The sequence below is a fragment of the Caenorhabditis remanei genome, chromosome II, assembly GCF_010183535.1.
Source record: "Caenorhabditis remanei strain PX506 chromosome II, whole genome shotgun sequence".
NCBI lineage: Eukaryota > Metazoa > Nematoda > Chromadorea > Rhabditida > Rhabditidae > Caenorhabditis > Caenorhabditis remanei.
Window position 1 is genome coordinate 14902233 of NC_071329.1, and position 26763 is coordinate 14928995.

Consider the following 26763-nt stretch of genomic DNA (forward strand, 5'->3'; position numbering starts at 1 on the left):
AGAAATGAACAAATCTAGTAGATTTTTCCGAAATCAAAATGAACAATTGCCTTTTCGACCTGAAATAATATCTGAAACCAGGATTTTTTGGATTGACTGGGTGGATAATGCTCTCAGAATAATTCTAAAACTAAAACTTTCTTACTTCTGACCTTGAGCTTTACGCTAACATAAAAATTAAAGTAAAAACTCAAACTTGTTGACATTTCATCGCTACGTATCGCAGCTTTCGCTGACGATATTAAGCTGTACTCTCTTGATCCTCTAGCACTTCAAATGGGAATAGACTTGGTAGAGTCTTGGGCTTCTGACAACTCTTTACCTCTGGCCCACTCGAGACTGCCCTTCTTCGTCTCAGACCTCGAAACTCTTCTCACCCGTACACTATTGGAGATTCCCTCATTGTTTCCGTTGATTCTGTTTGGGATTTAGGTTTATTATTCGAACCTAATCGCAAGTTCACTAGACACATTAATCGGGCTGTTGCTCTCGCCTTACTCCGTTCAAGACTACTACTGAAATCTTTCAAATCCAGCTCTCCCCAATTTTATATCTTCCTGTTCAAAACTTACGTTCTCCCTCTAGTTGAATACAGCTCTGTCGTTTATTCGCCTCCCCCATCTTCGAAACTAGCCCTCAAACTTGAAACTCCTCTCAGATGCTTTTCGCGGAAAATTCTTCAACGCTGTAACACACCTTATCGATCCTACTCTGATCGCCTCTCCCAACTTGACCTCTTTTCTATGCGCCACCGTAGGCTCAAAGCGCAACTACTTCTCTTATACAATTTCATAATCGGCTCCTCATATTTTCCTAGTCTTGAGACCAATGTCAGGTTAAGCACCTCCTCCCGTCGCCCAATGTCTCTTATCTGTGTAAATCCTAATTATATAAGAAATTTGGAGATCTTGCTCCTTCATCGGACCATAGGGTTGATGTTTCCGCACGAAAGGTTGTAAGAAAGAGTTTGTCAAAAATCGGTGAATTGAATAATACTTCAAATAAATCCTAATAGCTCTAATTTTTTCTTAACTGTAATACCTATTTGGAATGCCTTAACTATTAATGTCCCTCATTTCCTTTGCCCATCGGAATTCAAGTCTCTTCTTGTGAATAATATTGTACGATTCTGAGCAGAGCTGTGCGGAATCCTCACTTCCTTCTTCCTTCTTCCTTCTTCCCTCTTCCTTTTTTGAAATTTTACTTCCAACGTCTTTTTCGTAATATATTTGAAATTTTAAATACTAATCTTTGAATTGCCAGAAACTTACGATGCTCCGATCAATTAACGATTCTCCGACGCGTGTTGTTTGTATGTTCCTAAACAAGCTGACAAATTTCGACATCCGTTTTGAAAAAATTACTTCCGACTTCTGCCCTTTTTTCATTTCCTTCTTCCTTCTTCCGGGCATTTTTCACTTGCTTCTTCCTTCTTCCTTCTTCCTTTTTTGAAAATTTTTATTCCTTCTTCCTTCTTCCGACTTCCTTGTTGAAAATGTTATTCCTTTTTCCTTCTTCCTTTTTCCTTTTTTGAAAATTTTACTTCCGCACAGCTCTGATTCTGAGTACTGATTCTTTTGTTCTTTTATTGTCCCTCCCCTCCTTGCCCAACACCTATTTTATAATTATCCTTTTTCCCGGTTGCCCTTTCTCAGATTTAGTCTCGTATGGGACTCTACCTGACCTCCAGTGACTCTTACTGTATATTTAAATAGTTGAATAAAATAGAAATAGAAATGTGAAAAAACGTTTTAGACCTGCTAATTTCTCAAATTTTTTGTTTCATGAGGGTAGATCAAAAATTTCCTTGCAGTTCTTACTCGGAGTCTGGGAGACTGTGCAGAGGTCAACAATTTGTTTATTTTTTCAATATTTTTTACTGCACGGTACTGTGTTTCTTCGACAGTGGCTGACCACTTTTTATTTATTTCAAAGACGAACACATTATTCTCGGAAGAATCATTTTTGATTATTTCAGAATGGCTTCGGCCCGAACAGATCCCGTCCCCCGCACGAGAGCCAGCATTCGTCAAACAACTACCGTGATCAAGTATGTGGTGTAAACTTCTTCACAATAAAAATAAATCAATACATATTGTAGAATACGGATACATCTCAAAATGGTCAGAGAACGAATTGGATGCCCCAAAGTGATGCAATGCCAATGGGCACGACTGCTGGTGATAATCAAGAGACGAACTTTGAAAGAAGTCCAGGAGTTCATGATCCTGTGCAAGAAACAGAAATTGTAGTGGTAAGTACATTAATCTGTTTCATCTGGAAGAATCTTTATTCTATTTCAGAACGAGGATGAAATTGGGACTGAACAACAATCAACAGATTTTGCCAACGGATTGGCTGTTCCACCGACTGCTGGAATTCCAAACGACAACTCGCAGCAAAACGAACAAAACTCGGAAACGCTTGTCGGGAATGTATCGAATGCCGTGAATGGTGCGGTGTCAGAGGTGAGAGACTTCGAGTATTTGCTGAGAACAAGCATTCTGGTCTAAAATTATTGGTCAAAATGAAAGAAAAGTTTTCAAGAAATTCCACGTCAGTATTCTGAAACATATGAACATTGAATATCAGAGTTCCGAAATTCCTGTTTTCGATTTTCAACTTTGGAATTATTTTGAGATGGAATTTTTGATTCTAATTTCTTTTGCTCGAACTAAGAGTTTTGTTTTTTCAGATGCATGAACCATCTGGAAGAGATCTATCAGAAGGAATCGATGCTGTGATCGGAGGAAATGACGAATCGATAGCATCTGGAGCGACGTCCTCGACTGTTTTCCGTGATAATTTGACACCGAATGTTCCAACACACACCTCACATTCAAACCTGAAAAGGAGACACATTCAGGCTTGTGCCCACCAACTCCATCCAGTACCACCAGTTCTGACTACGAATATCTCAGAGGACTTGGAAAATCTTTCTCATTAGTCAACGTTATTTTGAATGATCCAGATGATACGACGACTCTTCTAGCAGGAGCCTTGGAGTGGTACGTTAACATTGCCAGTTTCACTGTTCAAAATAACTGATATTTCTATAATTTCAGCGGTGTCATTGTTTCGAGAACTGTCAAGCTTCCATTCGGAAAAGATCGATACATTCAGTACTTCGACCTCAAAGATAAACGCGAAGAAAACAAGTTGAAACGTGTAATCAACAAGATAGCCTGGCGTTAAATTGGAGATTTAGCGAGATTGTACGTTTTTCTGAAATATTTTATCTTTATCTAATCCTCCTGTTTCCAGATAAAAGACAATTCTTCTCCATTCTTCTACCATTTTGTTAAGCACGAAGTACCCCTTCGCCTGCTGCCTCACTGCACAAAGTAAGTTTTTTTGTGATTTTAGCGTGAACAATTCGCATTTTTATAATTCAGGTTCCGTGAGCTAGGATCCTACCGCTCCATCCTCAAAAAATCGTTTTGTCAAAAGCATGTGGGATTGTGTCTTAAAGACTGGTGCTTGATGGATTCGGTTAGGAACGAAAAGGGAGAGAACGACTTGAGGGAAATCGTGAAGAAGAGAAGAAGTGACATTTCGACTGCCGTTTTGTCCAGTGGAAAACGGCCGAAACAAACTGAAAATTAAAATAAATATGTCAATAAATTTATTAATATAAAAAATGTCAATAAATTTATTAATATAAAAACACGAGTTTTTTTTTCAAAATTAAAGACGACAGCAGATTTTTGACGCTGCGGCTTAAAACAGAAGGAATTATAATTGTTTATTACTGAGAAAAATCGGCTTATTATAGGTTCAAGGACAATTTTTGGGTACGCTAGAGAATAATATAAGACAAAAATACAAAATCACAATATATTGGATGAAACTTGACAAGAGTGCAAACTAAGTCTGTGTCATTTATACTGCAGGAACGAGGCAGTCGCGATGACGTGGCGGATGAAAAGTGAAAACAGAGCAAAAGAAGAGGAAAGAGGGGACAAAATCGGGTAAGATACCGGGAAATGGGGAGTTTCAGAGATTAAATTTTACTAATTAATACTGGAGAACGTCCGCTTCACTCCTTGACTTCGCAGCTGCCTCTGCAGCTCATTCGGGCTGGGAGCCTTCTTACAGTATCCATTGGCAATCAAGAAGTTTCTGAAGTCTCTTTCTTCTACGAAACGATTCGACCAGTTGTTTCTTTGGCTGTCGGTGAGGGACTTCCAGAGAACGGCTGAAAATTTGAAAATGAAGAATTCTAGAAACTTCGGAAAAAATTGTATGACTCACCGTGTGGATCGACCTTTCTATATCCCACGGTGCCCGGTCTGTTAGGGACATTGTAGCTCACGACTTGTTTCTCCTTCTTCCATACTGATTTGAAGAAGCAGAAAACGGACGTGGGAACTTGGATTCTTGGGATAAAATTATCGATTGGGACTGTAATAGGAGTGATGAAGAGAGATATTCAGAAAAATCTAAACTAACGTTGAGGATTTGACGAGAAGTTGCAGAAAATCATGAGGTGGAATGTGTTGGCATCGAATGTGGGATATCGAGGGGATGGTGGGATTCCGTTGACAAGATTCACCAGGTCGACGGCAGTCAATGCTATAAATTTGTATTGCTACAGTAACAATTTGATACCTACAGTAGAATGATCACCTTGTTCCAGTTCAGTATACGGTACAACCTCTCCAAACATCATATGGAAGGTGGCCTTGACTTCATTCAAAAGATCGGCTGGAGCAAACATAATTTCAGATTTCAGAAATAAAATATTCAGATTCAAAATAGAATAAAACAGTAAATCATCAAGAATCAGCTATCAAAAGAGGCGGAGCAACGGGTACTGTACATTCTTGGTGGTCATTGACTTGTGGTACGAGATGAATCATTGCATTTCTCCTCATGCTTTTTCGTGTATTAATGGGTTTTTGGAGAGTGAATCGGTGATGAACGGTGATTCAGAAGTTGGAGGAGTCATTTTTTGATAAACCAAATGGAGATCTGGAGGAAAAAAGGGGAAAGGGTACGGCCTTGGGGATGATGGATTCATAATGTCTGGATGATATATAGGTCATGGAGTCAGTTTGGAGATATGGAACGTGACTTATACCATTGGAAAGCTGAGAAAACGCTGATTAGAAATTCTTATTCAGTGTTTGCTCTCGAGACCTGGTATACGAGAAAAATAAGGTCAAAGTTTGGACCGCTGACAAGTCATTACCCTCTTGAAGTGCGAAAATTATCAGACCCAGTTTTGGCATCGAGGGCACTTCAGGCAGCCCAATTCACCGAATCCGGAAATTTAGCAATCTTCATGTGTGGACGTTTCGCCACCGGATGTTTCGCCACCAGACATTTCGCCACCGGACATTTCGCCACCAGACATTTCGCAACCAGACGTTTCGCCACCAAAAAGTCGAGAATTTCCGAAGCTTTATAGGGAAAAAAACATACCACTAGTACGCATTGATTAGGCTAATTGAAGTGATGTGCTTTTTTCCCTATAAAGCTTTGGAAATTCACCATTTTTTGGTGGCGAAACGTCTGGTGGCGAAATGTCCCGGAGCCGATTTTCTCCTATAGCAGGCGTCGAGAGCAAAAACTAACTATATATTTGAAATCAGCGTGTTCTCAGCTTTCCAATGATATAGGTCGCGACACATAACACCAAACTGAATCCATGACCTTTCCTAGTCAGTCCTGATATTTCATTTCCAGACTGCTCCAACTATGGGACTTTTCTCATCTGAGGTTATGAACTTGAGAACTCCATTTGGACAGCCATCTAGGCGGAGAGAAAGACGGAAAGAGTAAACTGGATAGATGGTCAAAGAGCAAAAGTTCAGGAGCCTGGACATCCGGACATTGGAGTATACAGACAGAACCTTGGAAAGTCTGAAAAAAACTCGAAACCTGATAGACTTAATATTCCACATTCTATAAAAATCCTTATATCTTTTCAAGTATTCGCTTTTTTGAAAATATTGAAGACATTAAAGCGACTGCATATCTTCTTGTTTACGACTTATTTGTCTTATTCCTTCCTTATAAAATTTCTTAACTCATTATTCGCATATCCATTCTCCAATGAATATACACAGAAACCCCCATAATGTTCTCTGAATGTTCGACCCCCAGACCCTCTTCGTTTTTTTTCTGTTCATTCACTTCTTTCCACTGACAAAAACGTTGTGTGCCGAGTGAATCATAGCAAAAAAGAAAATAGTGTGAGTATTCGAGAGAGTCCCGACACAGTCCGACCACCCCCAGCTGTCAACACGACCTTCGAATTGGTGGCGGAGAAAAAAGAGGGAGGAGGAGAAGGAGGATTACGGTAGGACTGGACCGGAGCGAAAATTGTTTTGATGGGTTTCTTTTATTGAACCGGATATGAATTTTAAGATAAGAAATTAAAGGAAAAGGGAACAATAATTAATATCTCTTCACTTCTCCAATGAGCAGCGATCCAAGAGGCGGAGCAACTCTTTGGAGTTCTCAGAAACATTCCCTCTCTCCATTCGATTGAAGAGAAACTTCGCCTTCATGTGTGCCAGACGTCCGCGTTCGGCCATTCTCTCACCGATCCATTGTATGGCGGCTGTGATGTTGATTCCAGCTAAAACAGACAATATTTTATGATTTATTAATTGAAATTAATAACCCATTTCCCCCACTAACGTTTTTGCCCGGCTTGACGGACAAAAAGCTTGTTGCAACATTTACATTGCGTTCGTCTCGGCTCCGGACGCGTCGGATCCCTGTAGTACTTCTCTTGGAGAGTCGTGATGGGGCGATGGCTCATTCTGAAATAAGGAATGATTAGTTTGAGAACGGGGTGGTTGGGATTGCTGTCTCAAACAAATTCATTTTTACGGGACTGAAGAATTAAAAGGGGCGAGGAAAAGTAAAAAGAAGATGAGCACATTGTAATAGGAAATGTTAAAGAAAGAAAACTTATGCGCATACTGTGAATTTCTGAAAATCATGAAAATTCTCAAACACTAGACTTCAAAAAGGTCACAATAAAGAAATTCTGTATGAGTTCATGATTATAGTAAGGTATCAATCACAATTCTTATAATGTTTCAAAATCTCAGTCCCTAAGTATCACGGTTCCCTGTCCATTTGTTTCATATACACAACCACACTTGCCGATCGTCCAGCTGCTTATTACCAACTTCTTTTAGCTCGGACGTCTCTCCGAATCACACAGTATTTCGCACAGAAGGAGAGAAAACGAAAAGAGAGGGCGAAGAAGTTGTTGCGTTAATGTTGCTGATGGTGGGAGGGACATGAGCTATGTGTCATCAAGGATACTTGAGATAAAAGTTTAAAGGGAAAAAAGAAGAATAAAAAGAACTAACGGGGAAATAAATCGGATTAAAAAGAAGAAGTGTTGAAAAATTGACCAACTTTGACAGCTTTTAATATGTCATTTTTTTAGTTTAAAATTAAAATTTAAAAACATTTTCTTGTATATCAAACATAGCGCTACATTTTTGCAGTTGACAACTTTTTGGTAGCTCCGCCCACTTTTGAGGTACGCGCCATTAAAGATAGCAGCCTAGGAGCCTAGGAATAGCTATCGGACTCTAAGAAAAACATAATTTTCAGTTGAATACCAAAAAGAAAGAGTCATTATTTGCATGTGAATATCGGCGGATCCCAAAACTTTAAAATCGTCAGAAAACGCACAAAAAGATTGACGGTGCCTCCGGTCACTGACTGATATTCCTCCCTACACTCATGCCCACACCCTCATCATCGTTACCCAAGAAACGGAGAGAGATAGTCATTCGTGCTCTCTGGCCTGATATTCAATGACACAATTTGATGAGTTTGTTTTTTGGCACACGTAGCTGTAGAGTATAATGGGAATGGGGGAATGGAATGGGAAAGTGAGAAAAAAGAAGAGAATGAAAGAACCGGTGGGAATGTGAAATAAGGAAAAAAATGGCAAGTCAGAATTGTTTTCAGACTTACAAGTTTATAGATAATAATAATGCTATCTGTAACAGAACGTTTTCATCTTTCAAACAAGCGATAAACTCCTTTTTCCAGCTTCCCCCGCTCCCTAATATTAACAGAAAATGCAAATAAAGATGATAAAAAGCCCATTTTATGTCTTCGCTCCCATCGATCTCCATTTCTTTTTTAGTTTTGTTCACAAACGAATCATTTTCTTTCCCTTTCATCTTTTCGTCATCACCTTCTTTTTCTATGTTTCCTGACGAAACGAGACCAGAAGAGAGCTAAAGGTCAGTCATCAACCTCATACACTCTGCCCTGTCTATATCCACACCTCGTTTTCTGTTTTCTTCATACTTCTGCTCATTTCTTCCATAGAGTATCCTCTTACCGTGTCCATGTCTTGTCCTCACTCACCAGACGCCCTTTCGCTTGACCGGCACACTGTTCGTTGCGTACTTGTTGTGCTCGCATTCAATATCTTTTCGATACAATAGTGCCATGTTGACTCATTGGTTATAAGGATGATTGCTTTTTGCAGAGTTTAAGAATAAGTTTGGGTCTGAATTCTAGAGATTTCACTAATGTAGGTGTAGATCCTGACTGTTTACTATGAGACCCCACAGATGTCATTAAGACAAATTTTTGTTTTTGTTTTCTGCTCAAGTGACCTCAGAGTTATGGGACGTGGCCTATATCATTGGAATGCTGAGACAACGGTCGAGGCCTGGTATTCAAAAAAAACGAGGTCACATTTTGTACCGCCGACAAGTCATTACTTTCTTGACGTGTGGAAAATAGCAGCAGCGTGGTGTGGGTGGTAGTGAGGCGGAGACTTTGACCTCGTTTTTATTGAATACCAAGCCACGAGGGCAAAAACTGAATATATATTTGGAATCAGTGTTTTCTCAGCTTTCCGATGATATATGCCACGTTTTATAACTCTACGGTCACTTCTCTAGTAAGTTGGCTATGCCAACTAAACCTATCAACCTTGATTCAAATTTTCTTTTCTCTATCTCTCCTTCATTTCTCTATTTCATGTTCTCGTTCCCGCCGTCCCCTTGTTCATTTAAATCTCATTTTTCTTGCTTGTACCCCCCCTCCCCCAAAATCTTTTATTGTAAACATTATTCAAATGCCCTCTCTTTGCTTTTTTATTTTGATTTTTCCGTCGGTACGACTCCAATGGGAACCTCCTTCATCTTCGCCGACAGTTTCTCTTTCCGGGCGGTCGCATGGATTTCGAATTTTGACTCTTCTCTGGTCTCTTGTTTGAAGTTAGGGTTTTTTCGAAGATAATATATTTACTTGTGATAACTTTTTATATAGTTTAGCTCTACACCACATAACAAAACGCATCTCCTGACCGCTTCTATTGTTCGCGTGAGAATCTCAACTTCTTCTTCGCGATGTAATGGTCATTGATAACATACCGTAAATACTGTATTATAACGGCACCTGTAATAGAACGGCACCTGTATTATAACGGCACCCCATCTCTACTCAGAATCCCTTAAAATGTTTATCAGGGGATTTTTTCTCGGTTCTGATTAGAAGCAATGTGTTTGATCACTTCTAGATCAGCAAATAGAAAGTCCAAAGAAGTTTTTTCGTTCAATTTTAATGAGTTTCTGAAACCACAAAATTTCTCTCGGAGGCAGTTGAAAAATATAACGGCATGCCGTTATAATACAGTATTTACGGTATATTTGTTCATAGTTCTTATAAACCCCAAGATGAAAAAACTATTTTCAGACTCTCCAATGGATTCTGAAATCAAAAAACCAAGACTAGACGACTCTGGCAGCCTTTTTGATGGTGAGTTGGTTTTGCACGCTGGCGTTCCATCGGCGCCATGACTATTTCAGAAGATATGACCAACTCTACGTCGTCTTCTGGTACCTTGACACCGCCTCAACCCTCATTCCAAAGCTGTAAGTTTTTTTTAGGAATGTTCATAATCAACACTAAAACCTGCAATAGAGGCGCACCGTGCTTGTTCGCAGCGGTATATCTCGGTTCCCAAAAGAAATATCAAAAAGCTGTAAACAAAAAATATAGCTTAATATTCATAGAATTCTTCTTCAGTTGAAAAAATTATCATATCTTTAAAGACTGCCGAGATATGATGCTCCAAAATCTTTTAAGCGGGTGCGCCTCTACAGGTTTTACGGTACCATGTTTCTATTTCCAGATCTTCTCCAGTCCAATCATGAATTAATTCGAGCCCGAGGCGCGTTGCCGAGTAAGATCAGCAGTTACTCACTTCATTTATAGTTTTAAAACATATTTCAGATGAAACCTTCATCCTCCATCCACCACCCCGATTCTTTCCTGAATCAGTCCCAGTCCGCCTTATGTCTCAAGAGGATTGCCTGTGGGAACTGGCCGTGATGAACACTAAAGTGGCGGAAGTTTACAAGGAGCCCAAGTTAAGTGAGTTGGATTTTATCCTAAACTTTTGAGAGACTGATTCCATAATTATCAGATATCTGGGATCCAAAAACAAAACGCTTCAATCCACCAGGCTGCCTCTTCAACCCCAACAAGCCCAAAAAGATTCCACAAACCGTGTTGAATCCAACGGATGGTAATCGATATTACCGGAAATGGAAGAGAACTCAAGGAGGTGGGATGCGAGATTCACAACAAATTTTTAAAAAGTGATTTCAGTATCTGCAAATGAGCTGAGCAATGAGGAAGTAGAGGAGGCACGACGTCTCTACACCAAAGTGATTGAAGAATTCGGGAAGCAGGCGAGACTCGGTTTCATCGAAGCCATTCCGATGACGAAGCAAATCGAGCTGAAAAAGATGGAGAGAGCAGGAAAAAGTGAGTCTTAGAAGTTCTTAATCTACTGTGAAACCTGTAATAGAGGCGCCTGTTCACAGACGTGTATCTCGGTTCCCAGAGAAAATATCAAAAAGGTGCTAACTGACAAAATATAGCTTAGAATTCATAGAATATGTCTTCAGTTAAAAAATTTTTCATATCTTTAAAGACAGCCGAGATAGGAGGATCCAAAACTCTTGGTAGCAAGTACGCCTCTATTACAGGTTTCACTGTAGTTTCGAAACAAAAATCGTTTAGGAAAGACCGACGACTCATCAAAATAGCTGAATGAAAAGCAATTCCGGTTCCCAGTTTTTTCAATCGATTTGTTTTCAATCAAGCAACGTATAACCCAATAAAGTTATTTCTTCTTGTTTAAAAACTTCAATGTTTTTTTCTTTTTCACTTCATTGGTTTCCCTGGACCATGTTGATATCTCAGTTTCTCTTTTTTCATATATCCTTTCCATCTGCAGACTGGCCGAACATGGCTGATGAACCAAAAGGTAAATATATTTGTCAGTTTTCAACTAGTTATTGAAATAATTTATTTCAGATCCGGGCTCTTTGGACACCAAAATACTGCAATCCTCACATGTGGTCGATTTGAAGACACCGGATTCAGAAGAACTTGGCTCTGGAAACAATTCTGGTATTCCATTCTATATCTGGTCACAAAAATATAAAACGCGCTGCCAATTTGGGAATTTTCACCGGCCAGGCTTGGGTCACAGTACAAAATTGGAAAATAAGAATTTTTTCGATGAATTTTCAACTATGTTTTAAATATCGATAAAAACTCAAGAGTGCATAGGATTTTTGATAAAAATTTCAAAAAATTTCAAAAACTTTGAGCCGACAGGGCCGCGCCGATATTTTGCCAATCTGAAAAATATCAATTTTCAGCTAAAGCGCCATTTCCACTAACTTCAAGTGAACCTTTTCCGCCAACTTCAAGCGACAGTGTCCTAGATTTCAATTACTTTCAGAATCGTGAGTGTTTTTTCAAAAAATGTCAAGTAAATCTCGAAGAACGTTTATAGAGTTTCACTACGACCGCTATGTGTCATCATTTTTTCCAGCTGATTTTGCGACCCCGCAGTATCTGAGAAGACTTCTTTCCGGTGTGAGCAATGCACCAGAGCAGTCTTTTTTAATAGGTTTGAATTAAAATTTTTTGTAAATTCAAGAGGTAAAACTTGTAGATTTTGACTTAAATAGTTCTTCTCACTATCAGAAGCCAACTCTGTCCAATGAGAGCCAATTTTATTTTCCAAGCACCATCCCGAGAATCAATGTGCCAAATATTGAAGTCAAATCGCTCAGTGACCTCCTGAAAAGTGAGTATTTTTTTAAACAGTTCTCAAAATTTACAATATTCCAGCCCTTCCCTCGTCTATGGAATTCATGACTCTCGAAGAGTACGGAACGTCATCAGATTCCCCTCCTGGATGCGATAATGTATCTAGGGAAAGTAGGCCGATCCCAGAAGTTGTCAAAACTATAAAAACGCAGGAACCAAGCGAAAAGTCGTCTTCAGCACCAGAAGAGCACTGGGAAGGCTTTCAGAGCTGTAAGTTTAATTAGATTCTTAAAATTATTATGAACATTCAGATCTTCTGAAACATAACGAGAGAGTTTTAACCGAGCTATGTTATCCACCAGGTGAGCTACTGTAAAGTTACTGAATTTTACACATACATAAATTTCAGGTGTTAGCTTTATTGAGCATATACCGCTGCCTCCATTGACTAAATTGGGGAAGGATGAGGTAGATCCTCCAACGAAGGTAATGACAAAGGATGAGATAAACTGGGAACTGGCGAAAATCAATGCAGGACAAGAAGAAGTTTACTTGAACCCGAAATTAAGTGAGTGATCAAAAACTATTGAAAACCGAATACCGTAAACCCTGTAATAGAGGCGCACCCACTAGCAAGAGTGTGGAGCATCCTATCTCGGCTTTCTTTGAAGATATTAAAAAATTTTTAACTGATAACATATTCTATAAAAATTAAGCTATATTTTGTCAGTTAACAGTTTTTTGTTTCTTTTGGGAACTGAGATATACCGCTGCGAACAGGCACCGCTAGATGCGCCTCTATTACAGGTTTCACGGTAGCCATGCCTTTCCAGGTTTGCTCGACAAGACTACTGGGAAAAGGGTCAGCCATCCTTGCCTCTTCAACATCGAGGGTCCACGACAGTTTCCCCAATTTGTTCCGAGATACCCTAAAGGTTATCAACTATTGAGAGCATGGAAAAAGAGTATTGGAGATAGTGAGTTTTCATTTTGCCACATGAAACACACAAGAAATATTTATTTAGGCCTGGAAACTATCACCGGGAGAGAGAAGATCGAGTTCATTAGTCTCGCGCACAAGTTGGCAGTCGAGCACAGAAAACAGAGAAAGCGGGGATGGATTGAGACGATTCCGTGGATGGAATGGAAAATTGAACGGAAAAAGCAACAGAAGTCTCGGAAGCCGTTGATAAGGGAGGCGGATTCGACGATGGAGGTGAGTTATTTTATTCCGAGATTTCAGAGATTTTCCGAGAAAGAAACCAATAATAATCTCAATTACAGGTCGACGAGGACAGTCCTGGAACATCTTCCGACATGACATAATCTAGTTATTTTGGGTTTTTTGATAACTTTGCTTAATATTTAAACTAACTGTGATTTTTTTTGTGATTTCTTTACCGATTGTGATACGTTTGTCGTGGTTAATAAATGTTTATAGTAAAGTTAACTACTTTGTTTTGTTTCATTGGTTGTTTCATCTCATTTCCACTCTATTTCGACTTTTCCATTCAATGATTTCACTTTGTACCAATCCCATGTTTTAGAAATTAAAAACTTCAGCTAAAATGAGCCAGTCAACAAATTCCAATGGTTAGTTTTAGCTTGCATAACTGAAAAAAATCTCTATCGTTTCAGTCGACACAGACGTTATAATCATCGGCGAGGTACCAGCAGCACCAAGTGCTCAAGGAACATTTGTTGTTCCTATGGGACCCATCCGCTCTAATATCGGTATACTGTACTTTAAAAAATAATTGAAAAATATTTTGATGGTTTCAGGTAGAGGCCGTTTTAATCCAGCTCCTCAAGGTAGGCCATCCCCTTACCCATTACCAAGAGCTCGTGGAGCCAGTAAGTTTTCTTGATCATATTGCGATCATCTTAAAAAATTTGATATTTTTCAGCAAGTTCTCAAAATAGATCAGTCAGTCAGAATCTTAGAACCCCTGAAATTATTGGAACTAAGTCATCAACTACTGTTAATCGCCAAACACCTGGTAGGCTAAAAAGAAAACCATAATAAAACCGTAAAATCTCATTTTTTCAGGAATGGCACCATACAACTATGCAGCTATTCAAGCTGCTCAAACTTGCCAGACTCAAGAGGCAGCATTGAGACGTCAATGTGAAGAAGGTAACTGGAAATACATAACAGTGAAAGAAACTCTCCTTCTTATTATTAGACACGGCTCACTGCAGACAAGAAATTCTGAAATTCAAGCCGAAGATTGTGGAGGTCCAAGAAAGAGTTGATGATTACAACGAGAAATTTGTGCAGGACATTGAAAAAGATAAATTTCTACGCGGGAACTACAATAAAATCTTGAAATCTCACTCAGAAAAACTTGAAGAATCCATCAAGAGAGAATATAAGGAGTTGGATGGAAAAATTGCTGAAGCTGAGAACCAGGAGGGATTAAAGAGGGAGTTGAAGGAGTTGGAACGCCTCCAAAAGTTAAGAAAGATGCTGGCTGAAAGTGAGTTGATTTGGAGTTAACTACGGCGCTAATTACCAAAATGTTCTAATTGCAGATCCACACTTCGAGGAACCAGCTCCAGATTCGAAGGCTCATGATGCCAAGCAAATCCGTCAAACTATGAACAAGTTTGGTGAGTTGAGCAAACTTCAATTTGAAAAATGATTGAAATCGGATTCAGGATTCGGAACCAAAATGACCCAAGACTTGGAGGAACTCCGCAAAGCCATTGCAGCTTTTTCGAAGACTGAAGAGCAAAATGTGGAGGAGGCCACCAGTTTCGAGCAAGGCGTGGAGATTTGTGGCTCTTTGGGTCACAGACTTGGAGGAATTGGAAATTCAGACCTTACCCCTTGGCTCTTCAACGTAAAGGGTCTCACTGTCATCCCACAAATCGTGATGACTGCCCCAAAAAATGGAGAGGAGGCGTATGAGACACTCAGAAAAGACAGACCAGAGAGTGAGTATTTAAATCAAAAATTACAGAATCTGACTAATTATTTACAGAATCTCCCTGGACCGATCTCACCTCACGAGTCAAATGTGAATGGAACCGACGTGCAGCTTACATCCAAGCGTTCCAAGCGGAACAGGAGGTCCGTGGGTTGGTCCTTCCAATGAGTGCAGTTGTGAAGGAGATGGGGGAGACAATGGCGGAGAAAATGAGAGAAGAGGAGGAGGAGACGATGGATACCGTATGAGGTACCTCTTCTTATCGTAAAACCTGTAATAGAGGCGCAGCTAGGGGTGCCTGTTCGCAGCGGTATATCTCGGTTCCCGATAGAAATATCCAAAAGTTTCTAACTGACAAAATATAGCTTAATGTTCATAGAATATTTCTTCAGTTGAAAAAAATTTCATATAATTACAGACAGCCGAGATAGGATGCTCTAAACTCTAGCTAGCGGGTCCGCCTCTATTTCAGATTTTACGAAATTTCTTTTTTGTCATTTTTCTCTGTAGACAAACATTTAAATTCCCTGTTTTTTCCCTTTACATGCACCAGTCCCTATCTTTCAAATGTCAGTCTAAATTCTTTTATCCATTCAAATAATTTATTCCACTCTACTTTAAATTTCTAAAAACTAGATTTCTAGAACAGTTTTCACAAAACTGAATATTCTCTATCAACTATCCTTATCCATCCCTCCTTTCACTTTACTGGAATCATAAATCTCATTTTTATAAGGTCCACTACAACAGCATTCTTCTATTGTAAATTTATTGTCATGATACTACATTTATCCAAAATATTCTGAACTATACTCGATTGTATTTGATTCTCTAATTCACTATTGAAATACATAACTTCTTATCTGCTGTTCCATCAACTTTACATGCTCAAAGCGATCCGCCAGCAATCTTCTACATACACCCATTCACTATTTATACACATCCACGCTATTCGATAGCCCTGTTGTGTGTTTCTTTGAGAGATTCAACGCAGACAGTTAGACACCAGTGAACGAAATTTCTATGGTGAGTGTGAGGGTGATGTATCCCTCTCGCTCTTTCGCGCTGACTGTGTACGAGTATATGCTTGCAACAAATGACGATTGAAACGAGAGAGTGATCGAAACGACGCAGACACTGCTTCTCTTGGTAGAAAGTGGGACTTTCTAACTTTGTATGTAGGAGAAAGAGAGCGAGTGCGACCCCGGCGCTGATCGCGTATTCATCAAATGGACACGGACATCTGGCCAGATGGTTGGACGCAAATGGTGACATCATCGCAGTTCAACCTTCATACGGCTGTCAATAAATTAATTAGTTTTGCTTCATTCATGTGATAAAGTAAAAGTTAGGAAAATTAGAAAAGGGTAATAATGTTTAACTCCGAAATCAGAATACAGTGCGTCCAATAATCTTAAGACACCCCCTTAAAATGAAGATTCCGAGAGAATGGGATATGATCTGAAAAAACTGTGAATGCAGTTCGATTCAGAATCTTTGAAAACCCCTACAAACAAATTTTCAGAAAAAAATACCTATTTCTGAGCACGTGACCTCAAAAAAACACTTTTTTGGTCGTCCAAAAATGATAAGACACCCTCGATTTTTTCGATTTTTCACGCATATCACTAGTAAGAAAGAGCTCCAAAACATTATTGATTATTCAAAACACAAAAAAACCATGCGCAATTCAATAATTGGTCTTTCCTTCATTATTCTGAACAACTTCAGTCATCCTATTTTTCAAGCTTCCAACGACACTTGCAGTTTTTTAGTGAAAATGGTCAACTTTGTGACTGTGACACTGCTTTCCTGACAGTCTCACAATATTGATTGTTTATGGACTATACAGATCACAAGTAGAGCTTCATTTTTGTAGTTGACAACTTTTTTGTACGGGCTCATCCTGAGAAGTTATCAATCGCCAAAGCAATTGCTCGCAATTGTTGCCCTTTTTCAGTGCTAAAAGAGGAGATTTTTGAGCTGTCTACATAGGCTGTCTGTAACTTCTCAGGATGAGCCCGTACAAAAAAGTTGTCAACTACAAAAATGAAGCTCTACTTGTGATCTGTATAGTCCATAAACAATCAATATTGTGAGACTTTCAGGAAAGCAGTGTCACAGTCACAAAGTTGACCATTTTCACTAAAAAACTGCAAGTGTCGTTGGAAGCTTGAAAAATAGGATGACTGAAGTTGTTCAGAATAATGAAGGAAAGACCAGTTATTGAATTGCGCATGGTTTTTTTGTGTTTTTGAATAATCAATAATGTTTTGGAGCTCTTTCTTACTAGAGATATGCGTGAAAAATCGAAAAAATCGAGGGTGTCTTATCATTTTTGGACGACCAAAAAAGTGTTTTTTTGAGGTCACGTGCTCAGAAATAGCTATTTTTTTCTAGAAATTTGTTTGAAGGGGTTTTCAAAGATTCTGAATCGAACTGCATTCACAGTTTTTTCAGATCATATCCCATTCTCTCGGAATCTTCATTTTAAGGGGGTGTCTTAAGATTATTGGACGCACTGTACAACAGATAGAAGAAACAACAAAAAATATAGTAAAATAACTAGGAATGAACAGAAGAATTCAGAATTTATCCCAGAATTGAAATACAACAAATAGAACAAACCACAAAATAAAACAACTAGGAATAAACTCATAAATTTTGATTACTGCAACTGCTGGTTTTGCCCATTGAGCCCTTCTGGAAGTTGGTTGGCCACCGGAGGAAGTCCCGGAATATGAGAAGCCAGTACCTGTTGCAGCTGCTGGATTTGGACAAATTGGAGGAGGGGAAACAGAGGCATAGTGTTTCCATGGACCATTGGGTACTTCGGGAACATACCGGTCACTGGGATCTGAAAATGAGTAAGTTCTGTGAGCTCGGCAGTCTTCGTTTTACCTGATTGGCCAGACCACTGTGGCAGATTGGAAGGGACTGTTGAAGAGAAGAAAGTGGATGGGAGACGGTCTAAAATTATTTAGATAGGTCATCTGAACTCAAGGTTCCTTTTACCTGATTGACCATCTGGGTTGGCAACACGTGGGGAATGGGAAATTGAAGAGGAGGCTGAGTAGAAGATGGAAGAACTTGACAAGAGGAAGCTGTTGGAATCTGAAATAATTAAATTTTCTTTTTGATTTTACGGTTCTGAACCATATGTACTTGATTAGTTTGATTCATATCTCTAATCTTATTCCTCATCACGAATCTCTTGTATCGGAATGACATTCTGAGCTGTAATCATTGTTTGTACAATACTTGTTATATTCAATAATAACAACCTGTTTAACTTTGAGTCCAGTCTCTTCGGATAACTTCTCATATTCTTCTTTAGAAGGATATTTATCCTTCGAAAAGAACTGGTCGAGGGTGTTGTGTTGAGTTTTGGTAAAGCGTGTGGAATTTTGGTTCACCTCACCCTTTCTCAACAAATCTCTTTTTCTTACCAGCCAGCGACAGATCTGAAAAAGAAACAAAATTTATGTATATTAAATCGTTCTTATTCGGGTACAAACCTGTGCCCTAGTGAGTTTTGTCTTCTCTACCAGGCTGTCAGTGGCATAAGTTTTTGGGTTAATTTTGATTGCCTCCTCCAGAATTGCTAACTGCTCGGCAGTGAAACGCGTGATCTTTCGTTTGATGACCGGAATAAGGTTTTGTTAATCCTAAATTTATGTCTTGCTTAAATTTTATTTACAGGTCAAAAGGTTATGGACTTTGGCCGTTTTCAGTTGAAATTGTTAAACTTTGAGAGTGTGTCATGGTAATTCTGTTTGTCGAACCCAGTAGGTTTTTAATGATTCATACAGAACAAAGGTAGACCTTCATTTTTGTAGTTGACAACTTTTTTGTACGGACACTCCCTAGAGAGGTGTGATAATCAGAATTACCATGATTTTTTTCATTGTTTACATCACTATCAGTTGGGCTGCCCATTCCACTCATTAGTACTTATCAATAGTTGCAGCAAGTTTGAATTGGCTGGAAAAAATACATTTCGTTTAAAAAGAACTGACGGAACAAATCGTTGAAAGAAGAATTAAAAACTACAAAAAAGAAAAAGAAAAAATGGTAGCTACTTCGTTGACACATGCGAATGGCGACGGGGCAGGTCTAAACTGTTACGGAAATTATGGAATGGTGCGAAGCTGTTCGTTTCCCATGAAATTAATGGCGTAACAGAGTTTTCTCTCTCGTTTCTCAATTTCATATTGCTACAAGATGACCTCTAAATAACGAAATAGTCGGCATATGCAACAAAGGCTTCATAAAGAAAGGGGGAGCACGAACATAGTTTACTTGAGATGAGAAGGTATATACATTAAAAATGATTTCTTTTGGTAATACAATGATAATTAATTGATGAATTTATTAGGTACGATTGGACTCAAATGTCTTATTTTCGCAGAGTTGACGCGCTGCTTCCGGGTGTGGTGGTAGTTGGAGATGAACATGACGGATCTGAAATTAATTGAAATTTGAAATCAGGGTGCAATCGAGTCAGAACCAGGGTTGGGAAATTCCGGGCTGGCCCGGCCCGGCCCGGCCCTGTCGGCCCGGATTCAAAAAATGTGCACCATTTTTTCACAAATTTCTGCAAAATTTTCATTTAAAAAAAGTCAAAATTCTCAAAATTTCTCCTACGCTAATGATTTTACCGATATTCTAAAACACAGTCGAAAAATCCACTTTTTTGCAAAAAAAATCAAAAAAAAATTCAAGATTTTTTCAAAAAATTTCAAATTTCTACAGGAGCCGGGCCGGGTCGGGCCGGGCCGAGGAAAATTTCTCAGTCGGCCCGGCCCGGAATTTCCCAACCCTGGTCAGAACTTTCCTGAATCTGAATCTACTCAATACTCATGTCTAGCTTCAAACCTTAACGTTATGTACAATTCTGATCTACCTGAATTCTAGTTCTAGACAGTTCTGATATGAAATAGTCTGGAAAACAGATAGAGCAAAACTTGAATGGAGAGATGTGAGGCCTGAAATTCCAGACCTACAAGCATCCATGCTAAATTTCAAGCCCATCAGTTAAAATATCATGACAAAACTAGTTATGAGACAACTCACCCATCTGCCACTTGAGTAATCAAATTTGAGCCCAGTGTGACCAAGAAAATGACAAAACCATCGTTGACCTTGTCTCTAATGAACAGACTATTCACGGTATCCAATACGTAAATCCAGTCCTCAAAACAATTTTGAATAAATAACCGAATCGTAGTGTTCCGTCTCTGACGACTCGCCTCTGTTGATAGACTTTGATTTTTCTGGAAACTAATAGATACTGAGATGAAACTATTAGCTATAAACGCTGACCGATAACAAGAACAGCTTGAAAGCGATGAAAAAGTTCATGCAATTAGAGAAGACTCCCAGTGGAAGAATAAGGTAGAGGAAGTCGCTTTGCAAGATGTAATGTATAAAATACGGGCAGTCATCGTGAATCCAAGTGAGAGTCTGGTGACTGAATCTGAGTAGGCATGAGTCTAAAAAGAGCAAAAAAAAGGAGGAACGTATTTACTAAATTGAATTCATATTTGATCTGATTTACCTGGAAATCCAATAAGAGTCGAGAAATATAATGCAATAATCCAGCAAGCTGATAGAGATCCGAAAGTGATCCATTTGCTGTACCATGGGATGATAATTGGGGAGAAGTAGACAATTAGGAAGCGGTTGATTGTTATAAGGGCTTGCGTGAGAGGTCCTGGAAAAGAACGGGAAGGTTTTGTAGTTACAGTACCCCTCAAAAGTTTGGCTGTTTTCAGTAGAAAATGATCAATTTTGAGATGGTGTTACGGTATGACTGATTATCCGACGAATTTCATTTTGTATGTGCTAAACAGAACAAAAATAGCACATCATTTTTGTAGTTGACGATTTTTCTGTGGAACCACTATCTTGAAAGTTATTGGTTGTCAAAGTGAAAAGCTCCCAAATTTCGCTAATTTGCACAGAAATTTGTCGATTTCAGGGAGAAATGACTTTGATGACCTGTAACTTGCAAGATAGTGTACCTACAAAAACATGGTCAACTACAAAAATTATGTGCTATTTTTGTTCTGTTCAACCCATACAAAATTGAGTTTATCAGAAAACCAGGTGCCACCGAAATACACTATCAAAGTTTGTCATTTTCCACTGAAAACAACCAAAGTTGATGTTTCACCGGTTCCAAAATTATCTCACCTTGACAATACAACCCATATGCAATCGCTTGATTCAGATATCTATTCAGCAGTTCTGGCCCAATTTGTGTATACCTGAAAATCGGTAATTTTAAACTTTAACTACATTTCTTAATTACAGTAATGCTGAAGGTCCATTGTAAACCAGATAGACCAAAAGATGCAATGAATTTGAAATAGTCTTCGAAATACACATTATATGAAAACTTGTCTTTTCCAAAGAAATATATTGGTAGAACGCAGAAACATTGAAGAGCAAACCGATAAGAGACATCTGAAACCGAAAAATATTCAGAATCTTCTTGGAAATCACAAAAAACTCACAAAAATCATCAAAACTCCTCCGATTTGAGCGGTGAAGAAGTCCACAGAAGCCAACATTTTCGAAGGAATGAAATTGAACGGCAAAGGAAAAAGAAGGCGACAGACATGTGCAGATTAAATAGATTACTCGGCTAACGAGTCATATTGTTGTGTTGCTCACTTTATGATGACCGATCTAACGATTCTTTGATTTTCAGACTTTTAATGTTTCCGCAAGGAAGTGAAATGTGATTTCAGGAAATCTATCATTCTATTATTTCTAGTTATATTTGAGAGTTTGGAAACTATTAAAATCGGCTGAAATCGGTGGAAATCGGCTAAAATCGCCTAAAATCTGCCAACTTTAAGATCTCGTCACGGTTTTTCCTTTTTTCCACCGTGCCAAATATACATTCATTTTGTAGATCACATCTCGTTCTACATGTTTTCAGTTGACACTTTTTTGAGAGCTCCACCCACTTTTGAGATATGCGCCTTTAAAGTTAGAGATGAAGTAATTGTCATTTTTAAGCCAAATTGAGACTTTAACATCGAAAAAACCGGAAGGTTCCATTTTTGACGTTAAAATCTAGGAAGCTTCAAGAAACCTCAGAATGTGTTTTGATTTTTAAGAGAAGTTATTTAAAACTTTTGATCTACCTACTTTTTCAAAATTAAAAATTCTTTTTAAAAATGTATTCAGACCTGCAACATAAGCGTAGATCAAATTGGTATTGTTATTTTCATGGTAGGCGGGAACAATCGTTTCGACAGAATTCAGTCCCTTCATTCTCTTTATTATTCGGTGTATTTTTTCCTTCCCTTTCCTCTTTTATGATGATTTTTTGTTTTTTTCAGATAGCACAATGAGTTCCGACGAGTTGGAGTTGTACGACAGTGACATTGGAGAAGAAATAGAAGAAGCTGAAAAGATAGAGGTAGGTTTTAAAACTTGATCATCATTCTCATTTTCTTATTTTCAAAATTTGCAGTTCCTGAATCGAGAAGACGTCGAACTGGAGATGAAAACATTGATATCTGATGTCGAATCGATTGTCGAAGTGAATGCGGGAATGTGTCGTAACCTACTCCACAAATTCAAATGGAACAAAGAGGCGCTTCTGAACAAAATGTACGAGAGTGGGGACACTCAACAATTTCTGATCGATTCTCAAGTCGTGGCGAAATGCGATGATAAAGTTGAAGAATCGAAAGAAGGCGATTGTGACATTTGTTGTTCGTCTGGCGTGTTGATTGGACTCGACTGCAACCATATGGCTTGTAAAGAGTGCTGGAATAAGTACTTGAAGGAGAAAATCGTGGATAATGGGATTTGTGAGATTGAGTGCATGGTGCCGGATTGCAATTTGTTGATGGAGGAGAGCAAGGTTAGGGGTGGTGAAGGGAGCACAGATTTGAGTAGTGAGTGGTCAGATTTGCTCGCATAAAGGCTGTGCTTTTAATCAGAGCCATCAAAATTAAAATTGTCACGAATTAGAACCGTTAAATCTATTATAGATCTAAATGCTACAGTACCGCTCAAAACGTTTTTAAATTTGGCTGTTTTCAGTGGAAAATGACCAACTTTGACAGTGTATTTCGGTGTCCCTTAATTATCCGATAATTTCAATTTTGTATTGGTTGAACAGAGCAAAAATAGCACATAATTTTTGTAGTTGATCATTTTTTTGTAGGGACACTACCATGAAATTTACAGGTAGTCAAAGTTATTTTTCTCTGAAACCGAGTAATATTAGTGCACATTAGCAAAATTTTGGAGCTTTTCACTTTGACAACCTATAACTTTTAAGATATTTCGCTAATGTGCACTGAAATTAGTTGATTATAGGGATAAATTAATTTGATGACCTATAACTTTCAAGATAGTGTCCCTACAAAAAAATGTTCAACTACGAAAATGATCTGCTATTTTGGCTCTGTTTAGCACATACAAAATGAAATTTGTCGGACAATCAGGTGACACCTAAATACACTATCAAAGTTGGCCCTTTTTCACTGAAAACAGCTAAAGTGGATCTTCTTTTGAGGGGTACCGTAACGGGTCAACCCCTAATAAGAACCATCTGGATTAGAATTGGTACAAATCAGAACCGTTAAATCTAAGTTTGAATGCTATAACTTCAAAAATTTTTTGTACTGGTTCAGATTTGGGCGGTTCTATTTCGAGCAGTTCTGATCAGACGTAGCGCTCTCATATGACATTTTCTTACTGTGCATGACTTTCATATACAAATTATGTTCTTTCAGATCGCCAACTACACCACCAACTCATTCATCCTCGCCAAATATCGTTACCAAAGTATCAACGGTTATGTGGCCGCCAGCAGTCGTTTGAAATGGTGCCCAGGAAACGATTGTGGACGCATTGTCAAGATACCCGACGCAGAAACCCGTCTGATCATGTGTAAATGTGAAACCCGATTCTGCTTCAATTGCTGTCTGGAATTTCATGATCCAATCGACTGTCGACTGATGAAGAAATGGCTTAAAAAGTGTTCCGACGATAGTGAGACGAGCAATTGGATGAATACAAATACGAAAGACTGTCCGAAATGCTCAGTGCCAATCGAGAAGAACGGTGGATGCAATCACATGAGATGTACGAACAATAAATGCAAACATGAGTTTTGTTGGCTGTGTATGAAAGCATGGCAATATCACAAGGAAAATGGTTATAAATGTAATATGTAAGCAGTGCCAGGGTCGGGGTGATAGAAATTCAAGTAGGAAATTTCAGATTCGATGAGTCCAAGGAAAAAAGTCGGTCAGAGACACGAGCACTTTTGGAGCGCTGGCTCTTCTATTATAACAGATATATGAATCATTTGCAGAGTTTGCAGTTGGAAGAGAAGGTAGGTCCTCTATTTCTAGATTTCAGCAATCTCAAATGAAATTTACAGCTGAAAGTAAAAGTGTCCGCTAAAGAGGAAGAACTGCAGAAAAATTCGACGATGACCTGGGTGGACGTTCAATTTCTCTCTAAAAGTGTTAGTGCTCTTTCCGAATGTCGTCGTACTCTTATGTATACATATGCGTTTGCATTCTATCTCAAGAAAAACAACAATTCGGAAATCTTCGAATCGAACCAGAGGGATCTCGAAATGGCCACCGAGAACATTTCGGGATATTTGGAGAGAGAATTGGAGACGAAGGATTTGAAGACATTGAGGCAGAAGGTGCAGGATTTGAGTCGGTACGTGGATCAACGTCGCAAGGCTCTTTTGGATCATTGTGAGGAAGGAGTCGAGAACGATTTTTGGGATTTTAGCGAGTGATTGTATGCAAACTTTAATAATATTTGATGTTTGGCTATTTTTCGAAATTAAATTTATAAATAGGTTTAAATTCCTAGTCAACATTCTCAATTCACCCGGGGACTCTTCGTCTGGTCCTTTTCGTCTGAAGTAGTGGTGAGTATCCGCGTCTGTCGAGATTCGTAGAATTTGATGCCGATCTGAAACATCAAATGGTTTTTTGAAGCATAACCCAACAGTTCAAACCTCAAATATTTGACTTAAAATTATTTTCTTGACTTGGATCTCATTTTTGAAAAAATCGAGTGTTGGGTGTTTTTTCAAACAATTTTTGTATACTACGTCAATTGTTTCTGCGTTCTTCTTGTAGAGTTTCTCCATGAATTGGTTGTACAACCTCCGACGTTTCCACTTATGGTTGCGATCCGGGAATTGATCGTTGTCGACTCCGAACAGCGGTGAGTTGAAGACTTTCTGAAAAAAAAAAACGACAGAGGATGACAGTTGAACAGTTTGATTACCAATTTTTCAAACTCCTCATCAGTTGGGTTTTCGTAGAAGCATAGATATTGATTTGAGGATTCACCAGTCATCGAAACCGTCTGAAATTTTGAAAAAAGACAAAAAAGTGAAGTTATGTCGTTTGCAACACACTGAAGTTTCAGCATCACTTCTTGGAGGTGGACAATAAAGGTATTGTCCAAACGGGTATCTGGGGTCGAATTCATTTGCCCCTGGATTCTGAAACTTTAAGCTCACTTAAAAAAAAAAAAAAAACAAACCATCCACCGAGCTGAATACACAGCTTCAGACATAATATGAGTATGGAATTGAGAGGGATATTGCAACCAAGACTCGTGACAAGCCAAAGGAGATTCCTAGAATATCAAAGGTAACTGATTTTACAGTATACTGAATGTACCGATGCCAAGAGAGGTTGATAGACGGATGTCAGACATCCTCTCAAGCCAGTTAGAGGATTTCCGAAATTTGGATCCAAAAAGTATGTCGGTTGGGTGGTTGGTTGTGGAACCTCAAAAATATCATTTTTGTCATTTAAACTCTATTTTTGTTGCCTACCAGCTGTGGCTCAACTCTCTCTCCTTCCCATCTCTGAGTAGGAAAGCTTTGGTAATTAGACCACTGCTCCAAACACATGTTAGTCCTTTTTTGCTTTTCCTGAATGAATTTTTTTTCAGAATTGTCAAATGAAATAGTTAACCAGAACCTGTTCCCACTGTTGTTGTTTGAAAGTTTCGTAATCTGTTGGAATAGAATATTCTGGCAACTCGCAGGGTTCCTCCTTCGGCTGACGAAGTTGCTCAGGACTCCCTGAGTCAGGAGATTTCGAATTCTTGGACTCCATTCCAGGGAGAGGCTAAAAACTTAAAAACTATCAAAACGTTTTGTATAGCAAAAAAAGAAATGTGGTGGGCATTTGTTGTCTTCTAACTCCTTGGCTAATATGCTAATTAGCAGCCCAGCTATCTAATGCACGGATGTCGTTGCTAAGCGACTCTTTGTGAAAATGATAATGATTCAAATGTGTTTAGGAAAATAAAAAGATTAAAAGACACGAGTGAGATCAGTTAATAGAAATAAGAGCCCTAGGAGAAACAAGAACAACATCGGCAATTATGATAGTATACCTGAGACATTTCGAATAAAATTATAGACCAGGGAGGACTGGAGGTGCATATTAGGTTGGGTTTCGTGCCATGGTGGAGATCATACCGATTTATGATGTGATACGTTTTTGAAAGAGAGAGGCTTGTGAGGGAAATAGTTCAGTGTACACATTTGATGCCTAAAGGAAAGGAATACGAACAAAAAATTGTTTGAAATTGGAAACGGATGATTGTATGGGAAGATGAGGATCAGGAAAAGTCGAATTGGCTGAAAATTTAAAAATTCATAAAAAGGAAGAAAAATGTGTCATCAGGAGAGTAAACTTTAAAGAGTGTACAAGATAAGTTT

General features: G+C 38.7%; 10 protein-coding genes across 10 annotated transcripts; 4 read left to right on the forward strand and 6 right to left on the reverse strand.

Annotated features, from left to right (window-relative positions):
- Nucleotides 1-1979: 1979 nt before the first annotated feature.
- On the forward strand, nucleotides 1980-3606 carry GCK72_007024 (uncharacterized protein; the record flags this gene model as incomplete). The annotated part of the gene is made up of 8 exons (XM_053725941.1): nucleotides 1980-2057; nucleotides 2102-2254; nucleotides 2304-2468; nucleotides 2696-2798; nucleotides 2867-3008; nucleotides 3066-3168; nucleotides 3265-3344; nucleotides 3396-3606. The coding sequence occupies 8 exons, from the start codon at nucleotides 1980-1982 to the stop codon at nucleotides 3604-3606; spliced, it is 1035 nt and encodes a 344-aa protein (XP_053590135.1).
- A 407-nt stretch (nucleotides 3607-4013) lies between these two features.
- On the reverse strand, nucleotides 4014-4720 carry GCK72_007025 (uncharacterized protein; the record flags this gene model as incomplete). Its single annotated transcript, XM_053725942.1, has 4 exons — nucleotides 4014-4198; nucleotides 4255-4404; nucleotides 4453-4575; nucleotides 4630-4720. 4 exons carry the CDS (start codon nucleotides 4718-4720, stop codon nucleotides 4014-4016), a joined length of 549 nt encoding a protein of 182 aa, XP_053590136.1.
- Nucleotides 4721-6416: 1696 nt separating this feature from the next.
- GCK72_007026 (uncharacterized protein) lies at nucleotides 6417-6775 on the reverse strand (the record flags this gene model as incomplete). The annotated part of the gene is made up of 2 exons (XM_053725943.1): nucleotides 6417-6589; nucleotides 6652-6775. The coding sequence occupies 2 exons, from the start codon at nucleotides 6773-6775 to the stop codon at nucleotides 6417-6419; spliced, it is 297 nt and encodes a 98-aa protein (XP_053590137.1).
- A 2932-nt stretch (nucleotides 6776-9707) lies between these two features.
- Nucleotides 9708-13404, forward strand: GCK72_007027 (uncharacterized protein; the record flags this gene model as incomplete). Its single annotated transcript, XM_053725944.1, has 16 exons — nucleotides 9708-9762; nucleotides 9813-9878; nucleotides 10139-10189; nucleotides 10240-10380; nucleotides 10433-10573; nucleotides 10618-10776; nucleotides 11252-11281; nucleotides 11332-11427; nucleotides 11682-11768; nucleotides 11819-11935; nucleotides 11981-12115; nucleotides 12160-12348; nucleotides 12488-12646; nucleotides 12912-13055; nucleotides 13104-13294; nucleotides 13363-13404. The coding sequence occupies 16 exons, from the start codon at nucleotides 9708-9710 to the stop codon at nucleotides 13402-13404; spliced, it is 1803 nt and encodes a 600-aa protein (XP_053590138.1).
- Nucleotides 13405-13646: 242 nt separating this feature from the next.
- GCK72_007028 (uncharacterized protein) lies at nucleotides 13647-15259 on the forward strand (the record flags this gene model as incomplete). Its single annotated transcript, XM_053725945.1, has 9 exons — nucleotides 13647-13671; nucleotides 13717-13812; nucleotides 13861-13932; nucleotides 13986-14078; nucleotides 14129-14215; nucleotides 14265-14558; nucleotides 14614-14691; nucleotides 14740-15018; nucleotides 15066-15259. 9 exons carry the CDS (start codon nucleotides 13647-13649, stop codon nucleotides 15257-15259), a joined length of 1218 nt encoding a protein of 405 aa, XP_053590139.1.
- A 2420-nt stretch (nucleotides 15260-17679) lies between these two features.
- Nucleotides 17680-18242, reverse strand: GCK72_007029 (uncharacterized protein; the record flags this gene model as incomplete). The annotated part of the gene is made up of 4 exons (XM_003109959.2): nucleotides 17680-17868; nucleotides 17913-17981; nucleotides 18027-18125; nucleotides 18177-18242. The coding sequence occupies 4 exons, from the start codon at nucleotides 18240-18242 to the stop codon at nucleotides 17680-17682; spliced, it is 423 nt and encodes a 140-aa protein (XP_003110007.2).
- A 1841-nt stretch (nucleotides 18243-20083) lies between these two features.
- GCK72_007030 (uncharacterized protein) lies at nucleotides 20084-21589 on the reverse strand (the record flags this gene model as incomplete). Its single annotated transcript, XM_053725946.1, has 6 exons — nucleotides 20084-20287; nucleotides 20337-20506; nucleotides 20572-20727; nucleotides 21210-21283; nucleotides 21328-21482; nucleotides 21533-21589. 6 exons carry the CDS (start codon nucleotides 21587-21589, stop codon nucleotides 20084-20086), a joined length of 816 nt encoding a protein of 271 aa, XP_053590140.1.
- A 776-nt stretch (nucleotides 21590-22365) lies between these two features.
- GCK72_007031 (uncharacterized protein) lies at nucleotides 22366-22785 on the reverse strand (the record flags this gene model as incomplete). The annotated part of the gene is made up of 2 exons (XM_053725947.1): nucleotides 22366-22435; nucleotides 22601-22785. The coding sequence occupies 2 exons, from the start codon at nucleotides 22783-22785 to the stop codon at nucleotides 22366-22368; spliced, it is 255 nt and encodes an 84-aa protein (XP_053590141.1).
- On the forward strand, nucleotides 22378-24807 carry GCK72_007032 (uncharacterized protein; the record flags this gene model as incomplete). The annotated part of the gene is made up of 5 exons (XM_003110138.2): nucleotides 22378-22449; nucleotides 22504-22899; nucleotides 23780-24219; nucleotides 24270-24384; nucleotides 24433-24807. 5 exons carry the CDS (start codon nucleotides 22378-22380, stop codon nucleotides 24805-24807), a joined length of 1398 nt encoding a protein of 465 aa, XP_003110186.2.
- Nucleotides 24808-24893: 86 nt separating this feature from the next.
- GCK72_007033 (uncharacterized protein) lies at nucleotides 24894-26152 on the reverse strand (the record flags this gene model as incomplete). Its single annotated transcript, XM_053725948.1, has 7 exons — nucleotides 24894-24986; nucleotides 25033-25260; nucleotides 25308-25388; nucleotides 25441-25527; nucleotides 25709-25819; nucleotides 25867-25965; nucleotides 26015-26152. The coding sequence occupies 7 exons, from the start codon at nucleotides 26150-26152 to the stop codon at nucleotides 24894-24896; spliced, it is 837 nt and encodes a 278-aa protein (XP_053590142.1).
- Between the last annotated feature and the right edge of the window lie 611 nt (nucleotides 26153-26763).